Raw genomic sequence first — 27,881 nt, forward strand, 5'->3', positions numbered from 1 at the left:
GCATTTTGCTTTCTTATCGTAGCTCAAGGGTTAGCAGTGACTCAACGTGAATGGAAAGCAGAGATTAGAAACACAGACGTTCATGTTGAAACGTTCATCACCAAACACGTTGGTCTGACGTACAACGTCAACGATTCTCAATCTGTTCCTCCTCTAACCGTCTCCACTTCACCCGGTCCTTTGCATCGTCCTCCCCAACACCAGCCACTCTCATGTCCTCCCTCACTACGTCCATGTCTCGTCTCCTGGGTCGTCCTCTAGTCCTGTCCTTTGCATCGTCCTCCCCAACACCAGCCACTCTCATGTCCTCCCTCACTACGTCCATGTCTCTTCTCCTGGGTCGTCCTCTAGTCCTGTTCCCTGGCAGTTCCATCCTCAGCATCCTTCTACCGATATAGTCCCTGTCTCTCCTCTGGACATGTCCAAACCATCAAAGTCTGGTCTCTCTGACCTTGTCTCCAAAACGTCTAACCTTCACTGTCCCTCTTATTGTCTCATTTCTAATCCTGTCCAACCTGGTCACTCCCAAGGAGAACCTCAGCATCTTCATCTCTTCCACTTCTAGCTCCGCCTCCTGTCTTTTCCTCAGAGACACTGTCTCTAAGCCATCCATCATGGCTGTCCTCACCACTGTCTCTAAGCCGTCCATCATGGCTGTCCTCACCACTGTCTCTCAGCCGTCCATCATGGCTGTCCTCACCACTGTCTCTGAGCCGTCCATCGTGGCTGTCCTCACCACTGTCTCTGAGCCGTCCATCGTGGCTGTCCTCACCACTGTCTCTAAGCCATCCATCATGGCTGTCCTCACCACTGTCTCTAAGCCGTCCATCATAGCTGTCCTCACCACTGTCTCTAAGCCGTCCATCTTGGCTGTCCTCACCACTGTCTCTAAGCCGTCCATCATGCTGTCCTCACCACTGTCTCTAAGCCGTCCATCATGGCTGTCCTCACCACTGTCTCTGAGCCGTCCATCATAGCTGTCCTCACCACTGTCTCTAAGCCGTCCATCATGGCTGTCCTCACCACTGTCTCTAAGCCGTCCATCATGCTGTCCTCACCACTGTCTCTAAGCCGTCCATCATGGCTGTCCTCACCACCGTCTCTAAGCCGTCCATCATGGCTGTCCTCACCACTGTCTCTAAGCCGTCCATCATGGCTGTCCTCACCACTGTCTTGTAGACCTGTCCCTTCGTCCTATCACAGAGCACACCTGATACTTTCCTCCCCCCGTTCCAGCCTGCCTGCACACGATTCTTCACCTCCTTTCCACATTCTCTCCATCACTCTGCTCTGTTGACCCGAGGTACCTGAAGTCCTCTCCCTTCTTTACGTCTCTTCCTTGTAGCTTCACTGTTCCTCCTTCCAACTCACCGAACACGCCTGAATAAATGTACCATAATTATTTGGACTTTGGCGCTTTTTGAATCCTGAGGCTTTTACAATGATTTGTGGAATTTACTGAAGAAGACGATTTTAGTAGTTTTCGTGCGCAGGAGGAAGATGAAGATGGCGATCAATGAGTCATCTGGGAGGTTTCTGTATTTGCTGTGTTACAGCCACTGTTCTGAAAAAAGTAAAGTCAGATAGTAAAGAGGTAACTTCATGTTAAAAGAGGCCTGACCAAGTCGTCTATTCTTTGGCTGATCTGAGGAAACGTTCTTATATCTTTGAGATAACATATTTGTTTATTCTCATGAAATACAAGCCATGATTATGGATGTTTTTTTTCTAAATATTTCAAGTGTGTGTCATATATTTGAAATACTGTATATGAATATTTCTTTCTTTGAATTTAAGTATGGGAAAACCTTTTTCATTAGATTATTTTTTAAAAATATATATACACCTGTAGTCTTATATGGGGTACATGGTACTAAAGTACGTCAGACAGTAGCAGCAGAACTAAGTTGTAACGTTCGCTCTGTCTTGTACAGTAATATGGAATAATTGCACAATTCTGAATCACCCTGAAATGGGATGTTGGGCCAGCGTGTGTTTGGACAGGGCTCGCCTCCTTTAACCAACAGTCATAACTGACACTATCGCTAGTGGGTCCAAACATGGGGGGGATTGCTATCTTCATTAGCAAAAAATGTGGATTATATAAAGGTAAAGAATGGTATGTACATTAGCTAGTAAAATGATAAGTAAAGATAATGTTTAAGTTTAGAAGGGGTAGGGTTAAATAAGTACATACTTCTTCCGATTCCTTTTCGCTCACGTAAATTGTATAGTTAGTGCCTTATGGCTATTATTTATTATTTGAGTTATTGTTAATGAATGTTACATGTGTGAATATGTCTTTATATATGTGTGTACAGTATATATATGTAATTATGTGTATGTTTATGTATATGTGTGCGCATGTATTTGGCGTTGTTTTATTATTTCATTCTTTGTTGTTTACATGGTCGAAATGAATAAATAAATAAATAAAAGCCTGCATCTCATTTGGACTATTTTGGAGACATTTGAATCTCCTTTTTTTTCTTTTTTCTTTTTTGTCAAAACAAGGTCCCTTAGCAAATATCTGATAAGACAAAAATAAAGCTAACATTCCTACATCATGTGCACATAAAAGCCGTGCACTGGGAACTCCCACTGATGTAATCTAGTTTATATTTGTAGATCGCACAATGAAAGAAAAGAACCACGCAGGATAATTGCCTCACAGCAGTGGATAACTAATGAAATTCATATTGTCGTAGAAGCCGGGTGCAGCATGTGTGTGTGTGTGTGTGTGTGTGTGTGTGTGTGTGTGTGTTTTATTCACATTCCAGTGTTAGACGCAGCTACAAGGAACACAGAGATCGTAGGTACGCTAAAGGTGCTTCTGGAGTGCGAGGGGAGAGGCAGGAGAAGAAAGGCCAGCAGGGGATACAGAACCGAAAGGCACCGAAGCTGGTCCAGAAACATGTGGGCGTGTCCCTTTGCTTTATGCTGCATGAGCAATGGTACATGAAACATAGTCCATCATTTCAGTGTTCGTCTGTTTCACGGGAAGCTTGTTTGATGTCTGTTGACGACCACTCTGAGCAGCGACGTTGGTGAGTGTGACACGCGTGTGGACCAGCTGCCTGACGCCGGCGCTGTTATCGGGGTGTGTTACATTACCCTGATAGCCATGGGCGATGCTCGGTGCTGCTGTTTGTCAAGCGGGAGTGGTGCTGGACTGTGAGGCGTGAAACACACGCACACACACACACACACACACACACACACGCTCACCTACAGACAATTTGGTGTGACCGATTCATCCAAGCTATGTTTTTGGAGGTGGGAAGGCGCCGGAGAACCTGGAGAGAACCCAGAGAGAACACACAAACGCTGCACGGACAGAACCTTCTTGCTTTGAGGCAGCAGGGCTACCCGCTGCGCCACCGTGCCTACCCCTGTTTAAAATATGGAAAAAATAAAATAAGACATAAAGGTCAAAGGACCAGATTGTGACCTTGGCTCCGAGCCCTTACAGTAATATATGAAGCAAAACACAAAATCAGAAGTAATACAAAATGTGTAACTGTAATACGAAATGTGAAACTGTAATACAAAATGTGTAACTGTAATACGAAATGTGAAACTGTAATACGAAATGTGAAACTGTAATACGAAATGTGAAACTGGCATCACTTGACAGAGACTGATGATAAAAAAATTAATAAAAAAAATCCAATACCAAACGCTAAGAAGACACTTAAAAACATGTTATGAAGACGTTCCAAGAAGCAGTAGTCTGAGTCTGGGTGTGGCGGGGGGGCAGGGGGGCAGGGCGGCATTACTCTACATTGTCCGTAGTGTGCGTGAGTGACTGTCTGTCTCCGTGTGGCCCTGCGACGCACTGGCGATCATTTCCAAACCGGAAATGCTGAATATCGGACATGCAGAGGTCCGGATGCTGATTGCTGAGAAAGTTCATCTGTAATTATGGCTGCCACCGAAGACATTATCAGGAATTATTTTGATGCGGGACACACTTATGATGCAATAGTTGACATGCGGCTGGTTCATTGTCCAGAATCCCTTGAAGTCTCTTGCCGCAACCACTGCAATAGTTCGGCCGTTCTTCTTCGGGTAACTTTTTACCACAATGACGGCAAAACATATTTTCGTATCTCACGCTGTTCTCTTACCTACTACTCAATTGCTACTAATTGCTGCTCAATTACGGGAAACCTGTAGCGAAAGTCAGAATGATTGACAGTGCTTCTGTCCAATCAGCAACCAGACCCCTCATGTCCGATATTTAGCATTTCCGGTTTGGAGCTTTCTTGTTTGCGTTAATTCTATTCTTGTTTGCGTGATTTCATTTCTTGTTTGCGTGATTTCATTTCTTGTTTGCGTTAATTCTATTCTTGTTTGCGTGATTTCATTTCTTGTTTGCGTGATTTCATTTCTTGTTTGTGTGATTTCTATTATTGTTTGCGTGATTTCATTTCTTGTTTGCGTGATTTCGAATCTTGTTTGCGTGATTTCATTTCTTGTTTGCGTGATTTCGAATCTTGTTTGCGCGATTTCATGTCTTGTTTGCGTGATTTTGATTCTTGTTTGCGTGATTTCGAATCTTGTTTGCGTGATTTCATTTCTTGTTTGCGTGATTTCGAATCTTGTTTGCGCGATTTCATGTCTTGTTTGCGTGATTTTGATTCTTGTTTGCGTGATTTCGATTCTTGTTTGTGTGTTTTGTATTCTTGTTTGCGTGATTTATTATTTGTGTGTGTGTTTTTTCTTGTTTGCGTGATTTCTTATTTGTGTGTGAGTTTTTTTCTTGTTTGCGCGATTCCTTCTTTATTGTGTGCGCTACGATTTGTTGTTGTGATTTGCACTTCAGGGCCACCGTAGTACGAGCTGCTCGGCGGAGGTCTGCGCTCTTATTGTCCTCCGTCCACTAGTGGGCGCGATGATAAAGCGACGCTGAAACCTTTGTTCCGGGTGGCAGCGTGCGTGTTCAGAGCAGCGGCGGCGGAACTGTTCGTCTCTCTTGCCTCGACATGGTGAAACTATCTGCGGAGCTGATCGAGCAGGCCGCTCAATACACCAACCCCGTGAGGGACAGGGAGCTGGACCTCCGAGGTGAGGGACATGTCGGTTAGCACGTACGGTTAGCATGTTCGGTTAGCACGTACGGGTAGCGCGTACGGTTAGCTTGTTCGGTTAGCTTGTTTGGTTAGCCTGTTCGGGGTTCACGCGGGCCCGAACACCGCGACACACGCGTGTGCGCTTCGTGGTGAATGTAGAGCATTGTGTACGACTAGCGCACGTCTCTCATTCTATGTGGCTACCGGGTAGCTTAAGCTAACTGGCTAGCAGCCCGAGGGGGTGTCGTATGGGTTTTCCGAGGCCAGGAGAACCGATGGCTAACCCATGTTAGCATAAACAGACCTGGAAGAAGAGAGGCGTGCGTCCGTTTCTTAAAGGGATGGCGTGGCTATTTATTTAGTATTGACTGAAGTATTCTACATAAATACTCCTAATTATGTGTGTCTGTACACACACAAAGAAGCTATGTTTGAATAAAAAAACGAACACCGTAGTAAATAAATGATTGTGACGCGAGTTAATGGATGACTGACGGCCATTATTACTTGGTGGTGAGCGGGGAGGCTGGAGTAGCACCGTCTATTATTATTATTATTATTATTATTATTATTACGGTCATGTAGCATCCTGTCCCACCTGGGGGGGGGGCTGTGAGGGATAAACCTCCTGCTGGGCCTTCTATAAAAGGCGGGAGCAAGAATAAGACACGCTGGGACGTGTCTTATTCTTGCCATCCTCATCGTGGCTCCGCTGTTGTTGTTTTTAAATATATTTTACAGGGTATAAAATCCCAGTGCTGGAGAACCTTGGCGCTACTCTGGACCAGTTTGACACCATTGATTTCTCTGATAATGAAGTCCGAAAAATGGATGGCTTCCCTCTGCTCAAACGGCTGAAGACGTTACTCATGAACAACAACAGGATTTGGTGAGTCGGAGCTGCGACAGCCGCCCCGCAGCCGCCCCGCAGCCGCCCCGCAGCCGTCGTACAGCCGTTCTACAGCCGCCCCACAGCCGCCCTACAGCCGTCGTACAGCCGTCCTACAGCCGCCGTGCAGCCGTCCTACAGCCGCCGTACAGCCGCCCCTCCCCATTACTGCGTTTCACTTAACGGTTCCTCGAGTGTCCAGAGCCAACGCGTTACTATTAACTCATTCAATGCCATTGACGTCTAAAGACATCAATTAGGCTTGAAATTGAATTCTGCCTCTCTCCAACGGCCAATAACTCCAGAAAGAGATAAAGGGAGAAACTTGAATGTTAGTTCTGGTGTTTGCATAGTCGTAGTACATAATACTCTGTGCGTCTGGCTGAGCTGAAAATGTCTGCCGTTGACTGAGTTAATACTCGGAGGGCGCTGGCCAGAGAGGCAGCAGCTGATCAGCTCGAGCAGGAATCAATGATGTATCCTGTAATAATCCTGGATCCACATGGTCATTCGGCTCATCAGATGGTCTTTCTACACTAACCAAGAAGAACACAAGTGAATCGGAGTTCTGTATTTTTTAGCTGATTGAATTCGTAGGACGGGCTTTCTGGAACATACCGCCCGCGATGAGCAGGGGACGGCTAGTATTATTACGAATGCGTAGTACGAAGCGTTGAAAGTGTAACCTGCATGGCGTGTGGTCCGGGTATAACCACGTCTCGCATGCGTCTCCAGTCGTTTAGGTGAGAACCTGGAGCAGTCGCTGCCCAATTTGAGAGAACTGGTCCTCACAAGCAACAACATTCAGGACCTGGTGAGTTCAGCGCGGTTCTGATTCAGCCAGAATGTCAGCGACCTCGGAAAGGTGTATAGAGATATATAAAGGTGTATATAGAGGTATATATAAAGGTATATAGAAATATGTAGAGGTATATAGAGGTATATATAAAGGTATATAGAGATATGTAGAGGTGTATAGGGGTATATAGAGATATATAGAGGTGTATATAGAGGTATATAGAGATATATAGAGGTGTATAGGGGTATATAGAGATATATAGAGGTGTATATAGAGGTATATATAGAGGTATATGAAGGTATATAGAGGGGTATATATAGAGGTATATATAAAGGTGTATATAGAGATGTATAAAGGTGTATGGAGGTATGTAAAGGTATATAGAGGTATATAGAGGTATGTAGAAGTGTAAAGGTATATAGAGATATGTAGAGGTATATAGAGATATATAAAGGTGTATAGAGGTATATAGAGATATATAGAGGTGTATATAGAGGTGTATAGAGGTATATAGAGATCAAATTCCAACAAAACAATCCTTCGTACTCTGCCGTTCTACGTTTCTTGCATCGCTGCAGGTTGTTGTTACTTTCTGTAAACCAGATCGTGAGTTTTGTCCATGCTGTGAACGTTCGCTGTTCGGTTTTACGACTGTTATCTATTTATCTTTCTTTCTTTTCTAGGGTGATTTGGACCCTCTGGCCACGGTAAAGACGTTGAACCTCCTCAGGTATAAATCCTCAATAATTAAAATATGAACCTGCTTCGGAACTTGTTCGTGTGCCACTGAATTAAGAGCATGCATAAATCCTGAATTCCAGTTTACTGAGGAACCCGGTCACAAACAAGAAGCATTACAGGCTCTATGTCATCAGCAAAATGCCCCAGATCCGCGTGCTGGACTTCCAGAAGGTGAAGCTGAAGGTAAGTGATTGGCTTACTGTTACCCGGTCTCCACCGAAGGCCTGCCGTGAGCTCCGGCTCATGGTCAGAATGGAGCTGGAGCTGAAGTCGAAGGTGGAACGGTTAAAGGGGCGCTTTGACTCGCGTTCTGCAGATCTGCTGTCCCAGAGGCCGAGCGAAGGGGCGTTCCCAGCACGCTTTCATGCCCCCCCCCCGTGAGCGGCCCGATTAGTGTTCAGCTTCCCTTCCTGGACAGAGCACATTGAACGGTGTAACGTTGCTTCAGCCTCAGTCAGCATCGTGCTGCTAGCTGGTCCTGGGTCCGAGGCTGGGCAGGGTGGGGTGAGTCGGTTTGCTCTGGAGGGGGAATCCCGGTGATGTGTTTCCTGTTCAGGCACGCGTAGCTGCCAGCGTGTAAATGAGCATTTATCACTTCTCGTGGGAACTATATTACAGGAAGAACCGAGGATCCACTTAATGAACCGAAACAAAATTCATGTGCTCATCGTTGGGATGCCCTGACGCTAATGAATCCGGCCTGGCTCTCCGCTTTCACCCGCCGCCGACGTTCTCTGTGCTTCACGGGCTCCACTGAAGCCGCTCTGTGGAACCGCCTTGAGTTTAGCTTTTGAACTGCGTTGCCGTTTTGGTCGTTGTACAAGTACTGCAGTGTTACTGACGCCATGCTAACGTCTCTTCCACAGTAAGAATAATGCCCCGTTAGCGCTCCAAGGCCTTCTGGTGAATTGTGCCTTTCGATGTGATGTTCACCTGGAAATGTGTGATATTGTCTTAGGAACGTCAGGAGGCGGAGAAAATGTTCAAGGGCAAACGAGGTGCTCAGCTTGCAAAGGATATTGCCAGACGGACAAAAACGTAAGACGAAAGTCCACACTGGACAGCAGCTCCTCAGAACCACTGGTGCTGGCGGAGGGATCTAATAGTGCCAAACGGGAACACTCACTACTGATCACGCACGGTACACATCTGGACACGGCGATGAGCTCTGGCTTCTTCACCCAGAGCGTATCAAACGTAGTGTAAATTCAGCTGGTGCAGCTGGCCGGCAGTTTAAACGTGTTGCTCAGGACTGCTGCAGGTGGACAAGAACAGATACTACACTGGTTGGGGGGTCAGAAGCTCAGCCAGGTCTCTGTTGTTCAAACGAAGTGTGTTCCTTTCAGGTTCACGCCCGGAGTGGCAGCGCAGCTGGAGAAGAAGAGGGCGGGGCCGTCTCAGGCTGACGTGGAAGCCATCAAGGTTCGCTTTTATTGAGAAATATTCACGCTGTGTGGTTTGTTTTTAGATGTACAAAAAAGGGATAGAAACTAAATATCGCTCTGAGTCAGGGGTGGGCAAGCCTTTTGACGTGCGGGCCACGTTGGGTCTGAAGCGTTGACAGAGGAGCATTTGGATGAGTGTTTGGCCCAGATGTACTAAAGCGCTGCGTGTAGTGTGCAAACCTCATAGCACAGTAAACACACAGATAAATGTACAACCCGATTTACTAACGGTGTGTACGAAGAACTGCGTCTTTCAAACGTGCAAAATAGCCCTAATCCAGGTAGTACGTTTGTCTCAATGAATATGCAAGATGCAGCATTTACACATATTTTGGCACAACGATGTGAGGAGAAATGTAAATAGATTAAAATAGAACAGTGTGAGGAGAAATGTAAATAGATTAAAATAGAACAACAGTGTGAGGAGAAATGTAAATAGATTAAAATAGAACAACAGTGTGAGGAGAAATGTAAATAGATTAAAATAGAACAACAGTGTGAGGAGAAATGTAAATAGATTAAAATAGAACAACAGTGTGAGGAGAAATGTAAATAGATTAAAATAGAACAGTGTGAGGAGAAATGTAAATAGATTAAAATAGAACAACAGTGTGAGGAGAAATGTAAATAGATTAAAATAGAACAACAGTGTGAGGAGAAATGTAAATAGATTAAAATAGAACAACAGTGTGAGGAGAAATGTAAATAGATTAAAATAGAACAACAGTGTGAGGAGAAATGTAAATAGATTAAAATAGAACAACAGTGTGAGGAGAAATGTAAATAGATTAAAATAGAACAACAGTGTGAGGAGAAATGTAAATAGATTAAAATAGAACAACAGTGTGAGGAGAAATGTAAATAGATTAAAATAGCACAACAGTGTGAGGAGAAATGTAAATAGATTAAAATAGAACAACAGTGTGAGGAGAAATGTAAATAGATTAAAATAGAACAACAGTGTGAGGAGAAATGTAAATAGATTAAAATAGCACAACAGTGTGAGGAGAAATGTAAATAGATTAAAATAGAACAACAGTGTGAGGAGAAATGTAAATAGATTAAAATAGAACAGTGTGAGGAGAAATGTAAATAGATTAAAATAGAACAACAGTGTGAGGAGAAATGTAAATAGATTAAAATAGAACAACAGTGTGAGGAGAAATGTAAATAGATTAAAATAGCACAACAGTGTGAGGAGAAATGTAAATAGATTAAAATAGAACAACAGTGTGAGGAGAAATGTAAATAGATTAAAATAGAACAACAGTGTGAGGAGAAATGTAAATAGATTAAAATAGAACAACAGTGTGAGGAGAAATGTAAATAGATTAAAATAGAACAACAGTGTGAGGAGAAATGTAAATAGATTAAAATAGAACAACAGTGTGAGGAGGAATGTAAATAGATTAAAATAGAACAACAGTGTGAGGAGAAATGTAAATAGATTAAAATAGCACAACAGTGTGAGGAGAAATGTAAATAGATTAAAATAGAACAACAGTGTGAGGAGAAATGTAAATGGATTAAAATAGAACAACAGTGTGAGGAGAAATGTAAATAGATTAAAATAGAACAACAGTGTGAGGAGGAATGTAAATAGATTAAAATAGAACAACAGTGTGAGGAGAAATGTAAATAGATTAAAATAGAACAACAGTGTGAGGAGAAATGTAAATAGATTAAAATAGAACAACAGTGTGAGGAGAAATGTAAATAGATTAAAATAGAACAACAGTGTGAGGAGAAATGTAAATAGATTAAAATAGAACAACAGTGTGAGGAGGAATGTAAATAGATTAAAATAGAACAACAGTGTGAGGAGAAATGTAAATAGATTAAAATAGAACAACAGTGTGAGGAGAAATGTAAATAGATTAAAATAGAACAACAGTGTGAGGAGAAATGTAAATAGATTAAAATAGCACAGTGTGAGGAGAAATGTAAATAGATTAAAATAGAACAACAGTGTGAGGAGAAATGTGAATAGATTAAAATAGAACAACAGTGTGAGGAGAAATGTAAATAGATTAAAATAGCACAACAGTGTGAGGAGAAATGTAAATAGATTAAAATAGAACAACAGTGTGAGGAGAAATGTAAATAGATTAAAATAGAACAACAGTGTGAGGAGAAATGTAAATAGATTAAAATAGCAATGACACTGACCTGTCAAACCTGGTGATTGCATCTGTTTTTAATAAATTTCACTTGAAACGCGTAAAGTTAAATAAATCAACATTTATTGAAAAAAGATGATCACTTTCAACATTCAAAACATATCAAAACACGAAATACTAAATCTCAATCATTTCTGCTGCACTCATTGTTGTTCCACTGCTGTGCATAAATGCGCACTTCATTAAAAGAACGGGATTTATTGATCATGACGCTGAACGTCTGCTCACACACGGAGGTCGAGCCAAACAACAGCATATTCTGTGTCGTCCTCCGGAGGTTTGGAAACGTTGCTTCGTTAAGTGAGGCATGAAAGTCATTCAGGTTAAGAGACTTGAACTTATCCTTTGAGGCGGAGTCGGACTGAAGATCGATCAGTTCCAGCTGCAGCTCCTGCGGTGCTGTTTCAGGGTCTTGTGACGGGACGGGACACCAGCGATGGGGGAAACGAAACTAAAAGCAGAGCGATACGCTACGAGCCACCGATGGTCAGTGCGCCATCTGCTGGTAAAATACGGGTATTACAGGGACAAAATGAAAGTTATGATTTTCAATTTTTAGGTAATTGGACAAGTTCGGCGGGCCGTATTGAAAAGCATAACGGGCCGTGGTTTGCCCATGTCTGCTCTGAGTGCTCCAAGCTGTGAAATGGTTACATGTTTGTAATGCAGCAAACAATATGGCCGACAGGATCAATATTCATTTTGAACTGAAGTGAGAATGTGACCCACACGACGCATCGGTCAAAACATGTGCCATGAAGATGAAAAGACTTTTATTGGACAAAATCCAAGCATGCACGACGAACTGGTTGGTTAACTCATTCAGTGCCAGCGCAGCCACACACTCGGTACCGGCCCAAGACCCACAGAATATTATGCACCGGGTTTTAAGGCGCATTAAGCGAATCGAAACAGTCAAACTTTATTCAACTTATTCTCACGATGAAGCTCGCCCGGCGTCGCCTCCCTGTCTTGGTGAACGTGTGTTCTCCTGTCGTCCAACGCTCCCACGCAGCTCGCAGTTTAACGGTGAACGGTTGGAGTTCTCTGGTTAATCCACCGGGGGTGATGATGATAAGATCGTTTTTTAAATAAATAGGGCAAAATGAGTGAAAATGGCTGGCACTGAATGAGTGCACATGCGCATCGCGGGCCGGAACCGGCCCGCAAGGAGGTTCTGTCAGGCCCGCAGGATGAACTTTGAAAAGTAAAAAAAAAAAGTTTTTTTATTTTTTTATTATTAAATGCTTTTCAAGAATTATCAGCTAGGGGGCGCACTGTTTTGGTCAGAGTAGAAGAAACGACCACACAAAGGCCAGACTGCAGGACGGCTGTGAGTCTGAGAGACGTTTCAGGTATTTGGTGAACCTGAGACAGAACTTCCTGTTTCTGCTCACCTTTCACAGGTAAAGCTTCTGATGTGTCGACATCCAGCTAGAAATAATTGATCTGCAATGTGCCGCAGATCTGAAGGGCAGATTAGCCTCCGTAGGTCTGGACACATCTGATCAGTATCTATTGATCTATTGCAGGAACCCCAAATGAACAGAACTGTGCACGTTTGGGACGACCTACCTTTGAGAACACATTCAGTCAGTAACGATCAATAAAACTAAAATGCGTTCAAGGCTCGCACACAAGCACTTCAATGACATTCTGAGAGTGACACCTGATGCTGATGCACCTGTGCAGGTAAAAAGATGCCAAGTTTCAGGCCCAAAACCAAAGCAGTGCAGACGAGACTAACGCCTTTAGATGCTGCCTGAGACGCTGTTTGCACTGAAAGAACGCAGCTCTGTGAAGATGAGTCCTTCCTGTGAACAGCTTCAGGAGCAGAGAGCATGCTGGGATGCTGCTGTTCATGCAGCTCTGTGAAGATGAGTCCTTCCTGTGCTGATTTAATGTTAGTGAACAGCTTCAGGAGCAGAGAGCATGCTGGGATGCTGCTGTTCATGCAGCTCTGTGAAGAAGAGTCCTTCCTGTGCTGATTTAATGTTAGTGAACAGCTTCAGGAGCAGAGAGCATGCTGGGATGCTGCTGTTCATGCAGCTCTGTGAAGATGAGTCCTTCCTGTGCTGATTTAATGTTAGTGAGCTTCAGGGGCAGAGAGCATGCTGGGATGCTGCTGTTCATGCAGCTCCATGCATGTTCAGCATGCATTGTGTGTGTGTTTCATGTATGGTTACACAAGCTGAAGTTTACAGGACAGGTGAATACTTCCTTCCTTACACATGTAATAGTACTCTCTTTAGTTTAAAGCTGCAGGCAGGGATTCCATTTAGATTTGATATGCACATGTGTAAATGTTTAAAAGCCCTTTCTTTATGAGTCTCATTTCATCTTAAAGTGCGTTACTATATTTAAGTTCTGTGCCTTCGTTCAATCGATGGGATCCGTTTCAATGCAGACGTGTGAATGATAAATGAATTACACGATTCTCTAAAGAAATCTGAGGTGTTTCATGAAATGTTTTTTAAAAGAATAGTTCCTTAAATATCAAGTTTTTCCTCATGTTTTTGTACTTCTTTATACTAAAACAAAGGAAAGACGTGACATCTTTGCTATTTATAGCTGAATATGCTACAGTTTTAGTGGTCCGGCCCACCGGACATCGTCCGAGGCCGTATGCGGCCCCCGACGTGAAATGAGTTTGACCCCCCTGAGTTGAGGGGTTCGGTTTAGCGACGGGATCTTGGCATCGTGAGGAGCACCTGCACAGGAACACCTCTGAAGGAAAGACGGATCCAGACTTCCTCTCTCTGAAACTCTATTCTGTTCAGAACAGTTCTTATTGCGAGTACGAAGCTGAGGTCTACCCCCTGATGAAGACGCGGGTCAGCTTGATGACAAACTGCTGTCTGTTTCAGAACGCCATCGCTAATGCTTCGTCGCTGGCGGAGGTGGAGCGGCTGAAAGGGATGCTGCAGGCGGGGCAGATCCCAGGCCGGGACCTCAGGCAAGGTCAGTGCTCCTTTCTGCAGCGCTTCAGGTGGGGATCCGGGTTCCGTTGTTTTAGCACAATAAGACCTTCTGATTGGCTGCTTGGGCCCTGAGTGGGTCCTGAGTGGGGGCCACATGCTGCAGTGATGATCTCGTCTCTGGTCGTTATGAAGCCATGAGTTTTAATGTCGTTATCGACATTTTCGTTAACGTTCCAGTCAATTGCGGTTCAAAATGTGTTCCTCAATATGACGGCTGATTATTGACTGATATTTATGGCATTTGACAGTCATGCAGGGGGGGGGGGGGGGGGTCTCTATCTCACCACCGAATTTCATCTGGATCGGATCCGGAATGACGGATTAAAACCCGTTTATGGATTCAAGAATCGGTTAAAAATACACATCAACTCTGATTCACTTTGACTTTTCATGTTGGTGTATAAAGATACCAGAACAATCTAGAACCTTCTGGTGCTGATCCAGATCACCGTGTTGATCAATCTAATCATGAGGGGAACAAGCTGCTAACTAACAGCTATATTCATTTTTAAAATTTGCTCCAGTTGGGATGGAGGAGGAGGAAGAGGAGGAAGAGGGCGAACAGATGGAGCATGATGGAGGTGCTGGTGAAGAGATGAATGAGATCGACCAAGAGGAGGATGGTGAAGACATGGCTGCAGAGCCACGTGTTAATGGATCCTAACTATGCTGAAAGCTGCTTTTTATTTCTGGTTTTGGACACACATTTGTTTTGTGAGGGGACATTCAATAAAGGTCCGTATCTTAAAATGCCTCGTCTGGGATCAGTTTCTTTAAGGTGGCCACCATTTACCTCGCTTTACATTTTGAGATTAGGAAGTAAAAACTTATGAATGGAAAGGGCTCAGATGCATTTAAAGGAACAAAAGATGAAGAATAAAATCATCTCGGACTTCTAGAACATATGAGCGTCTGATATAATTGCATCTTCCCAATATGTACTTATATTTTAGAGGTTTCATAGGCTTGATTTCTTTGCTTTATTGCAATTATTTAAAAAAACATTTCTGTAAAAGTTTGATATATACTGGTACTATATTATATTTGATATATGTATATATGGTGTAACAATACTCTAAAATAATTTTGGTTTGGTGAATTTTCCGTACAAGAAAGGCAGAAAACATTTACAAAATGCTTTTATATTTTTTATGCAAACAATAGAACTTGTATAAATAGAAGTGACCAATTTGGGTGATATTTCAAATAAATTAGATGGAGATTGTAAAACTATTGTATTGTAACAATTTTAAATTCTTAAAACTATAAATAAACAAGTTAAAACTGTAAACTTTGAACACTTAGCTACAGCCTGAATATGACGAATGTACCGTAACTATTCTAGCTAAAAGGTTTTGGCTAGAACGATTAACTTCCCCACAATTTCTGCAGGAGGCACGGATCTGGTTGCCGTGACAACATCTCCAGCAGAGGAGAAAACGCGCTCACGAGCAGTAGAGGTAACAAACTCCAAATTTACACAAAGTAAAAACATTATCTGGGCCTTGTAAATAAAAAATGTAATATGTTTTAAGGCGGTATCTAGTCAAAACCTTAATTCCAAGTAGGACAAAAAGTTCACTCTCTCATAGGTTATAAGTTAACATATGAAGTTTTATCTATTTGAGCAAAATACTTAATATTCCCAATTTCCCCAAAGTGTAAAAAAGTTCCTTTCAAAATCATAAACATTTATCCTTCAAATGAATTTATGAAAAGTGGATTTAAATTTTAATTCTGTTCCTCTCAAAATATTCTGATAGGAGTAATCCTCAAAAACAAAAAAGGATTTTTCAGTGAATAATCTCATAACAAAATATTAAATTCAAAACGGCCCTAAAAATTCACCATTCAGGGGGGCAGAAAGGGAGATCACGAGGATCAATCCCCCCCCTTTTTTTGTCCACCTACGTTGTACATATTATGTCTTTTTAATTTATTGTTATTTTATATCTGTGCAGTAATTTATATTTATTTTCTTTGTATTGTTAAATCTCAATGATTTATGTACGAAGGACTTTCAACGGAAACAAGACCGGAAGGGCTTTTTAGAAATACTCTGTACTTGTACTGTAATACATGCTACTGTATGGCTGTACTTGTGCTCTAATACATTCTACTGTATGGCTGTACTTGTACTGTAATACATTCTACTGTTTGACTGTACTTGTACTGTAATACATTCTACTGTTTGACTGTACTTGTACTGTAATACATGCTACTGTATGACCGTACTTGTACTGTAGTACATACTACTGTATGGCTGTACTTGTACTGTAATACATTCTACTGTATGGTTGTACTTGTACTGTAATACATTCTACTGTTTGACTGTACTTGTACTGTAATACATGCTACTGTATGGTTGTACTTGTACTGTAATACTTTCTACTGTTTGGCTGTACTTGTACTGTAATACATGCTACTGTATGGCTGTACTTGTACTGTATGACTGTACTTTTACTGCTCTAACATTCTATCTAATAAATATATTCATCATAAATGCCACTATTAGGCGAACAGTTAAACCGGACACACTTAAGACCGCCCCCTCATTTAAATAAAAATAATTGCTTCGTTTTTCCTCTGCAGCATGAAGAAAGTAAATATGAGAGCAGAGCGCTTTTATTTGTTTATTGATATTTAATTATTTATTTTAAATTTTTGAATCTTGTTTTCTATTTTTGTATTTGTATTAACTTTTATTTATTTAGGTTTATCTTTTGTCCGACACTGTGAGGCGTCCGTGCGGAAACTCGCCCAGGACTTCATTTCCGCACGGAGCGCTTGGATCGCGCTAGTAATACATTTAATGAGACAAAATGCACAAAATATAACTGAAACGGTGCGCAAGTGGACCGAACCGGACCGAACCGGGTCAATACATCCATGTGAACCTCTAAATTACATACTGTTCGCCGCGTCGCTTAAATATTTCGTACTTCCGGCGGGACCCAGCGGCGTTGACACGTCATCGTAAGTGTCCGGTTAGCTAGCCGCTAGCCGCTTTTAACAAAGATGGTTGCTACAGGAAAGTGTTCCTTCCACGACGAGTAACTCGGCAGCGAAGAGAGCTTTATAATCCGGAACGATTTCCCGATTTCCCGCCTGTTTGATCCGGAATGGACGACGACGTAGAGATCGCAGATGTTAGCAGCGATGACTTCCCGGATGTGGTGAAGAACGCGCCCGTCAGAAACCAAGACCTCAGCTCCCTGAGCGCCATTGGTAACTTGACATGATGACGACGCAGTTCTTCTTTAGTGATGCTAGTTAGCGTGTGTGCTAGTTAGCTAGCGGCCTGGCTACAGGCGAGCATCCATCACGGGAGTTTCTGGATTCTGGGGTGATCACGCACACGCATATCACGCACACTCACACACAACGCGGGCACGGGGAGAACATGCAAACTGCACGTGAACCAAAACAAATGTAAACATTCTCATCTGACTCTGAAATGGACCTAAAATCCAGACCTCGGGTGAATGTTCCAGACTGATGGATCGGGTGAATGTTCCAGACTAATGGATCGGGTGAATGTTCCATACTAATGGATCGGGTGAATGTTCCAGACTGATGGACCGGGTGAATGTTCCAGACTAATGGATCGGGTGAATGTTCCAGACTAATGGACCGGGTGAATGTTCCAGACTGATGGATCGGGTGAATGTTCCAGACTAATGGATCGGGTGAATGTTCCAGACTAATGGACCGGGTGAATGTTCCAGACTAATGGATCGGGTGAATGTTCCAGACTAATGGATCGGGTGAATGTTCCAGACTAATGGATCGGGTGAATGTTCCAGACTGATGGACCGGGTGAATGTTCCAGACTAATGGATCGGGTGAATGTTCCAGACTAATGGACCGGGTGAATGTTCCAGACTGATGGATCCTGTGAATGTTCCAGACTGATGGATCGGGTGAATGTTCCAGACTAATGGACCGGGTGAATGTTCCAGACTAATGGATTGGGTGAATGTTCCAGACTGATGGACCGGTTGAATGTTCCAGACTGACGGATCCTGTGAATGTTCCAGACTAATGGATCGGGTGAATGTTCCAGACTAATGGACCGGGTGAATGTTCCAGACTAATGGATCGGGTGAATGTTCCAGACTGATGGACCGGGTGAATGTTCCAGACTGATGGATCCTGTGAATGTTCCAGACTAATGGATCGGGTGAATGTTCCAGACTAATGGACCGGGTGAATGTTCCAGACTGATGGATCCTGTGAATGTTCCAGACTGATGGATCGGGTGAATGTTCCAGACTAATGGACCGGGTGAATGTTCCAGACTAATGGATCGGGTGAATGTTCCAGACTGATGGACCGGGTGAATGTTCCAGACTGATGGATTGGGTGAATGTTCCAGACTAATGGACCGGGTGAATGTTCCAGACTAATGGATCGGGTGAATGTTCCAGACTAATGGACCGGGTGAATGTTCCAGACTGACGGATCCTGTGAATGTTCCAGACTAATGGACCGGGTGAATGTTCCAGACTGATGGATCGGGTGAATGTTCCAGACTAATGGACCGGGTGAATGTTCCAGACTGATGAACCGGGTGAATGTTCCAGACTAATGGACCGGGTGAATGTTCCAGACTGATGGACCGGGTGAATGTTCCAGACTGATGGATCCTGTGAATGTTCCAGACTGATGGACCGGGTGAATGTTCCAGACTGATGGACCGGGTGAATGTTCCAGACTGATGGACCGGGTGAATGTTCCAGACTGATGGATCCTGTGAATGTTCCAGACTGATGGATCCTGTGAATGTTCCAGACTGATGGATCCTGTGAATGTTCCAGACTGATGGACCCGGTGAATGTTCCAGACTGATGGACCGGGTGAATGTTCCAGACTAATGGACCGGGTGAATGTTCCAGACTAATGGACCGGGTGAATGTTCCAGACTGATGGACCGGGTGAATGTTCCAGACTGATGGACCGGGTGAATGTTCCAGACTGATGGACCGCGTGAATGTTCCAGACTGATGGATCCTGTGAATGTTCCAGATTGATGGATCCTGTGAATGTTCCAGACTGATGGACCCGGTGAATGTTCCAGACTGATGGATCGGGTGAATGTTCCAGACTAATGGACCGGGTGAATGTTCCAGACTGATGGATCGGGTGAATGTTCCAGACTGATGGACCGGGTGAATGTTCCAGACTGATGGATCGGGTGAATGTTCCAGACTAATGGACCGGGTGAATGTTCCAGACTGATGGATCGGGTGAATGTTCCAGACTAATGGACCGGGTGAATGTTCCAGACTAATGGATCGGGTGAATGTTCCAGACTAATGGACCGGGTGAATGTTCCAGACTGACGGAACCTTATGAATGTTCCAGACTAATGGACCGGGTGAATGGTCCAGACTAATGGATCGGGTGAATGTTCCAGACTAATGGACCGGGTGAATGTTCCAGACTGATGAACCGGGTGAATGTTCCAGACTAATGGACCGGGTGAATGTTCCAGACTGATGGACCGGGTGAATGTTCCAGACTGATGGATCCTGTGACTGTTCCAGACTGATGGACCGGGTGAATGTTCCAGACTGATGGACCGGGTGAATGTTCCAGACTGATGGATCCTGTGAATGTTCCAGACTGATGGATCCTGTGAATGTTCCAGACTGATGGACCCGGTGAATGTTCCAGACTGATGGACCGGGTGAATGTTCCAGACTAATGGACCGGGTGAATGTTCCAGACTAATGGACCGGGTGAATGTTCCAGACTGATGGACCGGGTGAATGTTCCAGACTGATGGATCCTGTGAATGTTCCAGACTGATGGACCGGGTGAATGTTCCAGACTGATGGACCGGGTGAATGTTCCAGACTGATGGATCCTGTGAATGTTCCAGACTGATGGACCGGGTGAATGTTCCAGACTGATGGACCGGGTGAATGTTCCAGACTGATGGATCCTGTGAATGTTCCAGACTGATGGATCCTGTGAATGTTCCAGACTGATGGATCCTGTGAATGTTCCAGACTGATGGACCGGGTGAATGTTCCAGACTGATGGACTGGGTGAATGTTCCAGACTGATGGACCCGGTGAATGTTCCAGACTGATGGACCGGGTGAATGTTCCAGACTGATGGACCGGGTGAATGTTCCAGACTGATGGACCGGGTGAATGTTCCAGACTGATGGACCGGGTGAATGTTCCAGACTGATGGACCCGGTGAATGTTCCAGACTAATGGACCGGGTGAATGTTCCAGACTGACGGATCGGGTGAATGTCGTGCGTTTCTGTTCCGACAGTGCAAGACGTCCTGTCCCAGTACGGGTGGATCCTGCTGGCGGTGACGCTTCTGGTCTACCTGCTGATCCAGCACATCAAGGGGCGATCCAGCCAGAGGGACAGCGGCTCCGCTCCAGGAGCACAGCCAGGTCAGCCCCGGCACCCGGCGCCCGGCCCGTCGAAAACGTTCTCTTTGATTTAAAAAAGAAAGACAGTGTAATGTCGTTTAAGACAAATCATTATTACTGGATATTTTTTCGGTCGTTTCTTGCAGCTTTGAAGTTGATCAGATTTGATTTGCCCTCGATTTAAACGGATTTGTATTTGACCTGCGGCCGCTTTGCCGAGGTGACATATCTCACACGCTACTTTGACCTGTAACCACATGGAAACCGCTCCGATCAGTCAGCTGGGAAAGACTGAAGATTTATATTATTTATATTATTAATAGTGTTATTAATAATATAAATAATAACACTATTAATAAAATAAATAAAAACTAAATAAACCTTTCTGGGTTCTTCAGAGGAAAGTCCATGGAACATTAACTTTCTGATCATCATTAAGATTGTCCCAAACGAAAGGAAGAATGCTTTTCTTCATAATATTAATATATTCTCCACTCTCGAATTAATGACCTGTAGCCTGTACTCTGCACAGGAACATGAGAATTCACACTTAATGAATGCAACATTAATCATGCCATAATGATAATAAATATGGGCCAGGTCAGAAGACCATCGTTCGCTGAGAGAGAGGAAGCAGGAACTGTTTCAGTACCTTAAATTCAGTTTAGTGGACAAGAACAAGAAGTCTACAATGACATTTGATTTGAATGGCCATTCAGTGCAAACACTTAATTTACCAAATCTCAACATTTACAGTGAAATCAGCTCCTGAATTGGACAGTTCATGTCCTGCGGTCCACAATCAGGGAACGCACAGGATCGTTGTCGTTCCTCGCACGCATCAGCACGATGCGCACATGGGGTAGCTCGCAGTTTAGAAACAGTTCATATGGGCCGACTGTATGATGGAGGAACCACACAGGAAAACAGGGGGCGAGTGGAAAAAGGTCAAGGGTCGGCTGCAAGAGCCTCCTACCAACCCGGACAGAGCAGGAGGTCGGGGGTTCCGGATAGGAATCCAGATGATTGTTCGGATCAATTCTCTTCTGTTGGGCTAGCTCGCCATCAGGACCAAGGAAATCAATCAATACACAAATCATTATCTTCAATCAATAACACTATTTGTATGATCTGTTGTCAATGGATCCCAATTAATAACCTTCATTGGGACAGAGAACATACATTATTAACTGCCTTCAACACTTCAGACCTGCCAGTTAATATTAAAGAGCCAATAGAAATATGACACGAATAGCAATTGCTAACCGGGCCCATCGGAGCCAATGGCAGCTATCCAAGCGGTGGCTCCCGGTCACGTGACCCGGGCAGTAGTTTGGGGGCCCTGCTACTTATAGTGGTAAATGAGAGCAGTGCTGTTGGAGCCCCGAGCTAAAGGCTGCTGTTGTGCTTTCTTAAAGACACCGAACATGTCGCCAGAAAACACGAAGCGATGGAAGCAGTTCGGAGAAAGATGCAAGAGGAGCTGGATGCCAAAGCAGCCGTGTTCAAGGAGAAGCAGAAACAGGTGCAGTGGTGAAGCAGAACGCGTTCCAGCGGCGTCCCGGACGGGCTGGGGTCGCCGCCCTGCAATGAGCGTGTGAGTGTGTGTGTGTGTGTGTGTGTGTGTGTGTGTGTGTGTGTGTGTGAGCAGGTAGAGGAGGAGAGGAGGAAGCAGAAGATAGAGATGTGGGATAATCTGCAGCAGGGAAAGAGTTTCAAAGGACCTGGAACACCTTCTCAGGTGAGCTGAGCTTTCACACTGACTGTCCGACGTCGTTCTCCAGATCTTTTCTTCGCTTTACTCAACCTTTAATTGTTGGAACCGCTTTACTTTGGAAAGCTCGGCTTTCCGGTGCTCCGATCCGTTCATATTAATGAGAAGGGCAGAGAGAGACGCGACAAAACGACTCGTGGATGGTCCGGAAGTGATGCTGACCCGAGGATTCCATGAGTATTCGAAAAAATACTTTTGGGTGGATTCCCTCAACACGTAAAACTAGAAAGACAATCAGAGACTGCAGACCCCGCCTCCAATAGACTCTTTGATCTTGTGAGTCAGTAAACAGGGCTTCCGGATCAGAGGGGCCAAACCTGCTCTAGCTTGCTGCTCCGGAACGTACTACGAGACTCCTTCTGGACTCTTTTTCCCATCATGCCATTCGTGTCCCTCCCTCTTAAAGTGACAGTTTACAGCACAGGCACAATTCCAGATGTAAAAATAATTCTAGAATCTGGATCCAGATCCGGATCAACGCCATTCTCGGGGAGGACCGAGCCACGGACAGAACCTTGCTTGTGTAAAAATTTCAAGTCGATTAGGTTACTAGTTTTTGAGTTATGCGCTCGGACAGACAGACAGACAAACAAACAACAGACAAACAGACAAACAACAGACAAACGCACCCAATTGCAATACCCTCGCCTCCCCTTCGGCGAGGGTAACAACGCAAGCGTAGAAAAAAGTTTCACTTCCTGTTTTTGTTATAGAAATTGTAGAAATTCTGGATATGTGGGTGTTGAACTGCTGGATAGAATATCAACGTGACGTAATGATTTTTATCCAACGACACTGAAGTCATTTCTGGTGTCGCTACATCCGAGGACGCTTTTATTACCCCCTCTGGGCAATTAGCTGGTGTCGCTACATCCGAGGACGCTTTTATTACCCCCTCTGGGCAATTAGCTGGTGTCGCTACATCCGAGGACGCTTTTATTACCCCCTCTGGGCAATTAGCTGGTGTCGCTACATCCGAGGGCGCTTTTATTACCCCCTCTGGGCAGCTGGGTCTGCTGCGTTAAACAGAAGCTTCACTCCCTCTCTGAAATCCCGTTATCGCGTCGCCGTCGGCCGTTCCTTTCTTTGATGTCACTGTAGTGGAACTGGTGCTTTGATCTGAGCGTGTGAAATGTCTCGTGGTGTCCCTCGCTGCAGGCAGCGGACGAAGCCAGCTCGTCCACAGCCGGGCTGAAAGCCAAGACGGACAAGAAGCCGCTCCGCAGCGCGGGTACGGTTCTCATCACCGTTCTACCGTAACGTTGCTTTTCTCCTCCTCCTTCCAACCTTTTCTCTTTTACTCTGCTTCTATGTACGAGTCGGTTTGTTTCAAAAGACAAAAACCTGACTGCGTGCCTCAATGGAGCCAAGTCAAGCCCATTTATTCCCTGAAACAAAGAGGAATATGGGTGGGACCTCGGACGGGACCTCGGACGGGACCTCGGACGGGACCTCGGACGGGACCTCGAACGGAACCTCGGCCGCATCACGGTGTAGTACTGCATCACGGTGTAGTACTGCATCACGGTGTGGTACTGCATCACGGCGTGGTACTGCATCACGGCGTAGTACTGCATCACGGTGTAGTACTGCATCACGGTGTAGTACTGCATCACGGTGTGGTACTGCATCACGGTGTGGTACTGCATCACGGTGTGGTACTGCATCACGGCGTGGTACTGCATCACGGCGTGGTACTGCATCACGGCGTGGTACTGCATCACGGCGTAGTACTGCATCACGGTGTGGTACTGCATCACGGTGCGGTACTGCATCACGGTGCGGTACTGCATCACGGTGCGGTACTGCATCACGGTGCGGTACTGCATCACGGTGCGGTACTGCATCACGGTGCGGTACTGCATCACGGTGCGGTACTGCATCACGGTGCGGTACTGCATCACGGTGCGGTACTGCATCACGGTGCGGTACTGCATCACGGTGCGGTACTGCATCACGGTGCGGTACTGCATCACGGTGCGGTACTGCATCACGGTGTGGTACTGCATCACGGTGTGGTACTGCATCACGGTGTGGTACTGCATCACGGTGTGGTACTGCATCACGGTGTAGTACTGCATCACGGTGTGGTACTGCATCACGGTGTGGTACTGCATCACGGTGTAGTACTGCATCACGGTGCAGTACTGCATCACGGTGCGGTACTGCATCACGGTGCGGTACTGCATCACGGTGTGGTACTGCATCACGGTGCGGTACTGCATCACGGTGTGGTACTGCATCACGGTGTAGTACTGCATCACGGTGTAGTACTGCATCACGGTGTGGTACTGCATCACGGTGTAGTACTGCATCACGGTGTGGTACTGCATCACGGTGTAGTACTGCATCACGGTGTGGTACTGCATCACGGTGTAGTACTGCATCACGGTGTAGTACTGCATCACGGTGTAGTACTGCATCACGGTGTAGTACTGCATCACGGTGTAGTACTGCATCACGGCGTGGTACTGCATCACGGTGCGGTACTGCATCACGGTGTAGTACTGCATCACGGTGTAGTACTGATCAACACAGCCCAGAAGATCACCGGCTGCTCTCTGCCCCCCCCCCCTCCCGGACTGTATCACCGGCTGCTCTCTGCCCCCCCCTGGACTGTATCACTGGCTGCTCTCTGCCCCCCCCTTGGACTGTATCACCGGCTGCTCTCCCCCCCCCCCCCCCCCCCCCCCGGACCGTATCTCCAGATCTCGCTACCTCAGCAGAGCTACAAACATCGTCAGAGACTCCTCCCACCCTGGACACACCTTGTTCAACCTGTTGCCCTCCGGGTGACGCTACAGGTTGAACAAGAGCAGGACCAACAGACTCAGAGACAGTTTTATACCGAGAGCCATCAGAGCAACAACCAGGACTAAACAGGAATACTACTCACTATGTGTACTAACAAATGTATACTATTAACATGTGCAAAGTACTGAACAATATTACTGCATGCTCTGCTGATCACTTTACATTCGTGTCGTTTTAGTCTGCTAATACTTGAATTTTCTGTTATTACTGAGTTTTATGTTGTAACTCGACACCGGACGGAGCAGCGCCCTGAATCTCTTTGTGATTATTCTATTCTATTCTATTCTATTCTATTCTATTCTATTCTATTCTATTCTATTCTACTCTACTCTATTCTATTCTATTCTACTCTACTCTACTCTACTCTACTCTACTCTATTCTATTCGACTCTATTCTATTCTATTCTATTCGACTCGACTCTATTCTGCTCTGCTCTGCTCTGCTCTGCTCTGCTCTACTCTACTCTATTCTACTCTATTCTACTCTACTCTACTCTATTCTACTCTACTCTACTCTACTCTACTCTACTCTACTCTATTCTGCTCTGCTCTGCTCTGCTCTGCTCTGCTCTGCTCTACTCTACTCTACTCTACTCTACTCTACTCTACTCTACTCTATTCTACTCTATTCTACTCTATTCTACTCTACTCTACTCTACTCTATTCTACTCTACTCTATTCTACTCTACTCTACTCTACTCTACTCTACTCTACTCTACTCTACTCTGCTCTGCTCTGCTCTGCTCTGCTCTGCTCTACTCTACTCTACTCTACTCTACTCTACTCTACTCTATTCTACTCTATTCTACTCTATTCTACTCTACTCTACTCTACTCTATTCTACTCTATTCTACTCTACTCTACTCTATTCTGCTCTGCTCTGCTCTGCTCTACTCTACTCTACTCTACTCTATTCTACTCTATTCTACTCTACTCTACTCTATTCTACTCTACTCTACTCTACTCTACTCTACTCTACTCTATTCTGCTCTGCTCTGCTCTGCTCTGCTCTGCTCTGCTCTGCTCTACTCTACTCTACTCTACTCTACTCTACTCTACTCTATTCTACTCTATTCTACTCTATTCTACTCTATTCTACTCTATTCTACTCTATTCTACTCTACTCTACTCTACTCTACTCTACTCTACTCTACTCTACTCTACTCTACTCTACTCTCTGTGCACTCGTTGCATCAGGAGTTTGTTCTGTGTTTCAGATTACAACCCCCTGACTGGACAGGGGGGGGGAACCTGCTCCTGGAGACCTGGTAGGAGAGGACCGTCGTCGGGGGGATGAGGTTAAAGGCAGTCGGAGACATTGTCCTCCAGGACCTTTGATCCCCGGCGTCGCGTTGTGCATGCTGACTGGCGGAACCAAGCTGACGGTGTGATTGAGAGCAGAACTTTCTCCAGACCTAATCAATCGTTCTCTCTCTTCTCTGCTCCTTTAAGCACCAACGCTGATTTACTCTGACATGGTGAGCTTGTAATGAAGCCACTCCTGTAGACGGTGTTGAGCCGGTGGGATTGGCTGATGAAGTCCACAGTTAGCATGTTTTCTGTTTCTGCTTCATTCTCTTGTTCGTTAATGTGCGTCGCCGTAGCTTACGCTGGCGTTACTAAAGCGTTTGTAGCTGGTGGGCGGAGATACGGTAACTTAAGTATATGTGGTTACGCTGTTCTACACTTTTTAATCAGTAAACACACAATCAATGGCTTGTATTTTGAATTTTGGGAACTTGCCAGATGCACCAACACACGGGCCTCAGATCGTCTGACCGTGACTAAAAGCAGGTGTGATTTAGAGACGAGCTCGCCACCGCGCCACAAAGCAGAATAGCACCCAGTGACGCGGTTGGACTCGAAGGTCATGCTGGGTACACGATACCAATGGAGTAATATGCTTTACAACAGACATGGGCAAACCACGGCCCGTTATGCTTTTCAATACGGCCCGCCGAACTTGTCCAATTACCAAAAAATTCAAAATCATAACTTTCATTTTGTCCCTGCAATACCCGTGTTTCACCAGCAGATGGCGCACTGACAACCGCGGTGGCGTGTAGCGAATTACTCTTTGCATTAGTTTCTTTTTCCCCATTACTCTCTGACCCCGTCTGTAGAAATGAGCGGACCAAAGAAAAGCAAAGTAGACGGTGAGGGCCGAGTGTTTAATAAAGAGCGCACAACAAGATTTCTTTTCACCGAAATCCGATCTACGGCTGCATGTCTGATATGCCAAGAAGCCGTTGCGGGTTTTAAAGAATATAATATCAGCCGTCACTTTGCCACAAAGCATGCAAACTACGCCAGCAAGCAATCAATGCAAGAACGGGAGTTCTGCCGTCGCTTCTCTGATTTAAAGAAAATTGACGCATCACTTCAGCTGGTGTCCCGTCCCGTCACAAGACCCTGAAACCGACCCGCAGGAGCTGCAGCTGGAACTGATCGATCTTCAGTCCGACTCCGCCTCAAAGGATAAGTTCAAGTCTCTTAACCTGAATGACTTTCATGTCTCACTTAACGAAGCAACGTTTCCAAACGTCCGGAGGACGACACAGAAGATGCTGCTGCTGTTTGGCTCGACCTCCGTGTGTGAGCAGACGTTCAGCGTCATGATCAATAAATCCCGTTCTTTTAATGAAGTGCGCATTTATGCACAGCAGTGGAACAACAATGAGTGCAGCAGAAATGATTGAGATTTAGTATTTCGTGTTTTGATATGTTTTGAATGTTGAAAGTGATCATCTTTTTTCAATAAATGTTGATTTATTTAACTTTA

The 27,881-nt window shown here is 44.9% G+C and overlaps 2 protein-coding genes across 5 annotated transcripts; both read left to right on the forward strand.

Moving 5' to 3' along the window:
* The first annotated feature begins 4,936 nt into the window (after nucleotides 1-4,936).
* snrpa1 (small nuclear ribonucleoprotein polypeptide A') lies at nucleotides 4,937-14,854 on the forward strand. 4 transcript variants are annotated; one of them, XM_068740599.1, is made up of 9 exons: nucleotides 4,937-5,070; nucleotides 5,817-5,964; nucleotides 6,700-6,778; nucleotides 7,447-7,493; nucleotides 7,585-7,687; nucleotides 8,463-8,542; nucleotides 8,851-8,926; nucleotides 13,997-14,096; nucleotides 14,635-14,854. In XM_068740599.1, exons 1-9 carry the CDS (start codon nucleotides 4,989-4,991, stop codon nucleotides 14,772-14,774), a joined length of 855 nt encoding a protein of 284 aa, XP_068596700.1. In that variant the 5' UTR covers nucleotides 4,937-4,988; the 3' UTR covers nucleotides 14,775-14,854. The 4 variants fall into 4 exon arrangements, with proteins under 4 accessions (XP_068596700.1, XP_068596625.1, XP_068596549.1 ...); XM_068740524.1 differs by having other exon boundaries at nucleotides 13,997-14,093; nucleotides 14,629-14,854; XM_068740448.1 differs by having other exon boundaries at nucleotides 13,997-14,090.
* Nucleotides 14,855-17,101: 2,247 nt separating this feature from the next.
* selenos (selenoprotein S) lies at nucleotides 17,102-27,881 on the forward strand. Its single transcript, XM_068740779.1, has 6 exons — nucleotides 17,102-17,338; nucleotides 20,404-20,532; nucleotides 21,930-22,036; nucleotides 22,163-22,252; nucleotides 23,444-23,516; nucleotides 26,317-27,881. The coding sequence occupies exons 1-6, from the start codon at nucleotides 17,233-17,235 to the stop codon at nucleotides 26,394-26,396; spliced, it is 585 nt and encodes a 194-aa protein (XP_068596880.1). The 5' UTR covers nucleotides 17,102-17,232; the 3' UTR covers nucleotides 26,397-27,881.

This window comes from Brachionichthys hirsutus, chromosome 1 (assembly GCF_040956055.1).
Source record: "Brachionichthys hirsutus isolate HB-005 chromosome 1, CSIRO-AGI_Bhir_v1, whole genome shotgun sequence".
NCBI classification, from domain to species: domain Eukaryota; kingdom Metazoa; phylum Chordata; class Actinopteri; order Lophiiformes; family Brachionichthyidae; genus Brachionichthys; species Brachionichthys hirsutus.

What these genes read in the sequence shown, in the direction of transcription:
- selenos (XM_068740779.1), top strand. Translation starts at nt 17,233, where the DNA reads ATGGACGACGACGTAGAGATCGCAGATGTTAGCAGCGATGACTTCCCG. An exon ending in CAGCTCCCTGAGCGCCATTG is followed by an intron (nt 17,339 to 20,403) that starts GTAACTTGACAT and finishes CTGTTCCGACAG; the next exon opens with TGCAAGACGTCCTGTCCCAG. An exon ending in GAAGCCGCTCCGCAGCGCGG is followed by an intron (nt 23,517 to 26,316) that starts GTACGGTTCTCA and finishes TCTGTGTTTCAG; the next exon opens with ATTACAACCCCCTGACTGGA.
- snrpa1 (XM_068740524.1), top strand. Translation starts at nt 4,989, where the DNA reads ATGGTGAAACTATCTGCGGAGCTGATCGAGCAGGCCGCTCAATACACC. An exon ending in ATTGCCAGACGGACAAAAAC is followed by an intron (nt 8,543 to 8,850) that starts GTAAGACGAAAG and finishes TGTTCCTTTCAG; the next exon opens with GTTCACGCCCGGAGTGGCAG. An exon ending in CCGGGACCTCAGGCAAGGTC is followed by an intron (nt 14,094 to 14,628) that starts AGTGCTCCTTTC and finishes TTTTAAAATTTG; the next exon opens with CTCCAGTTGGGATGGAGGAG.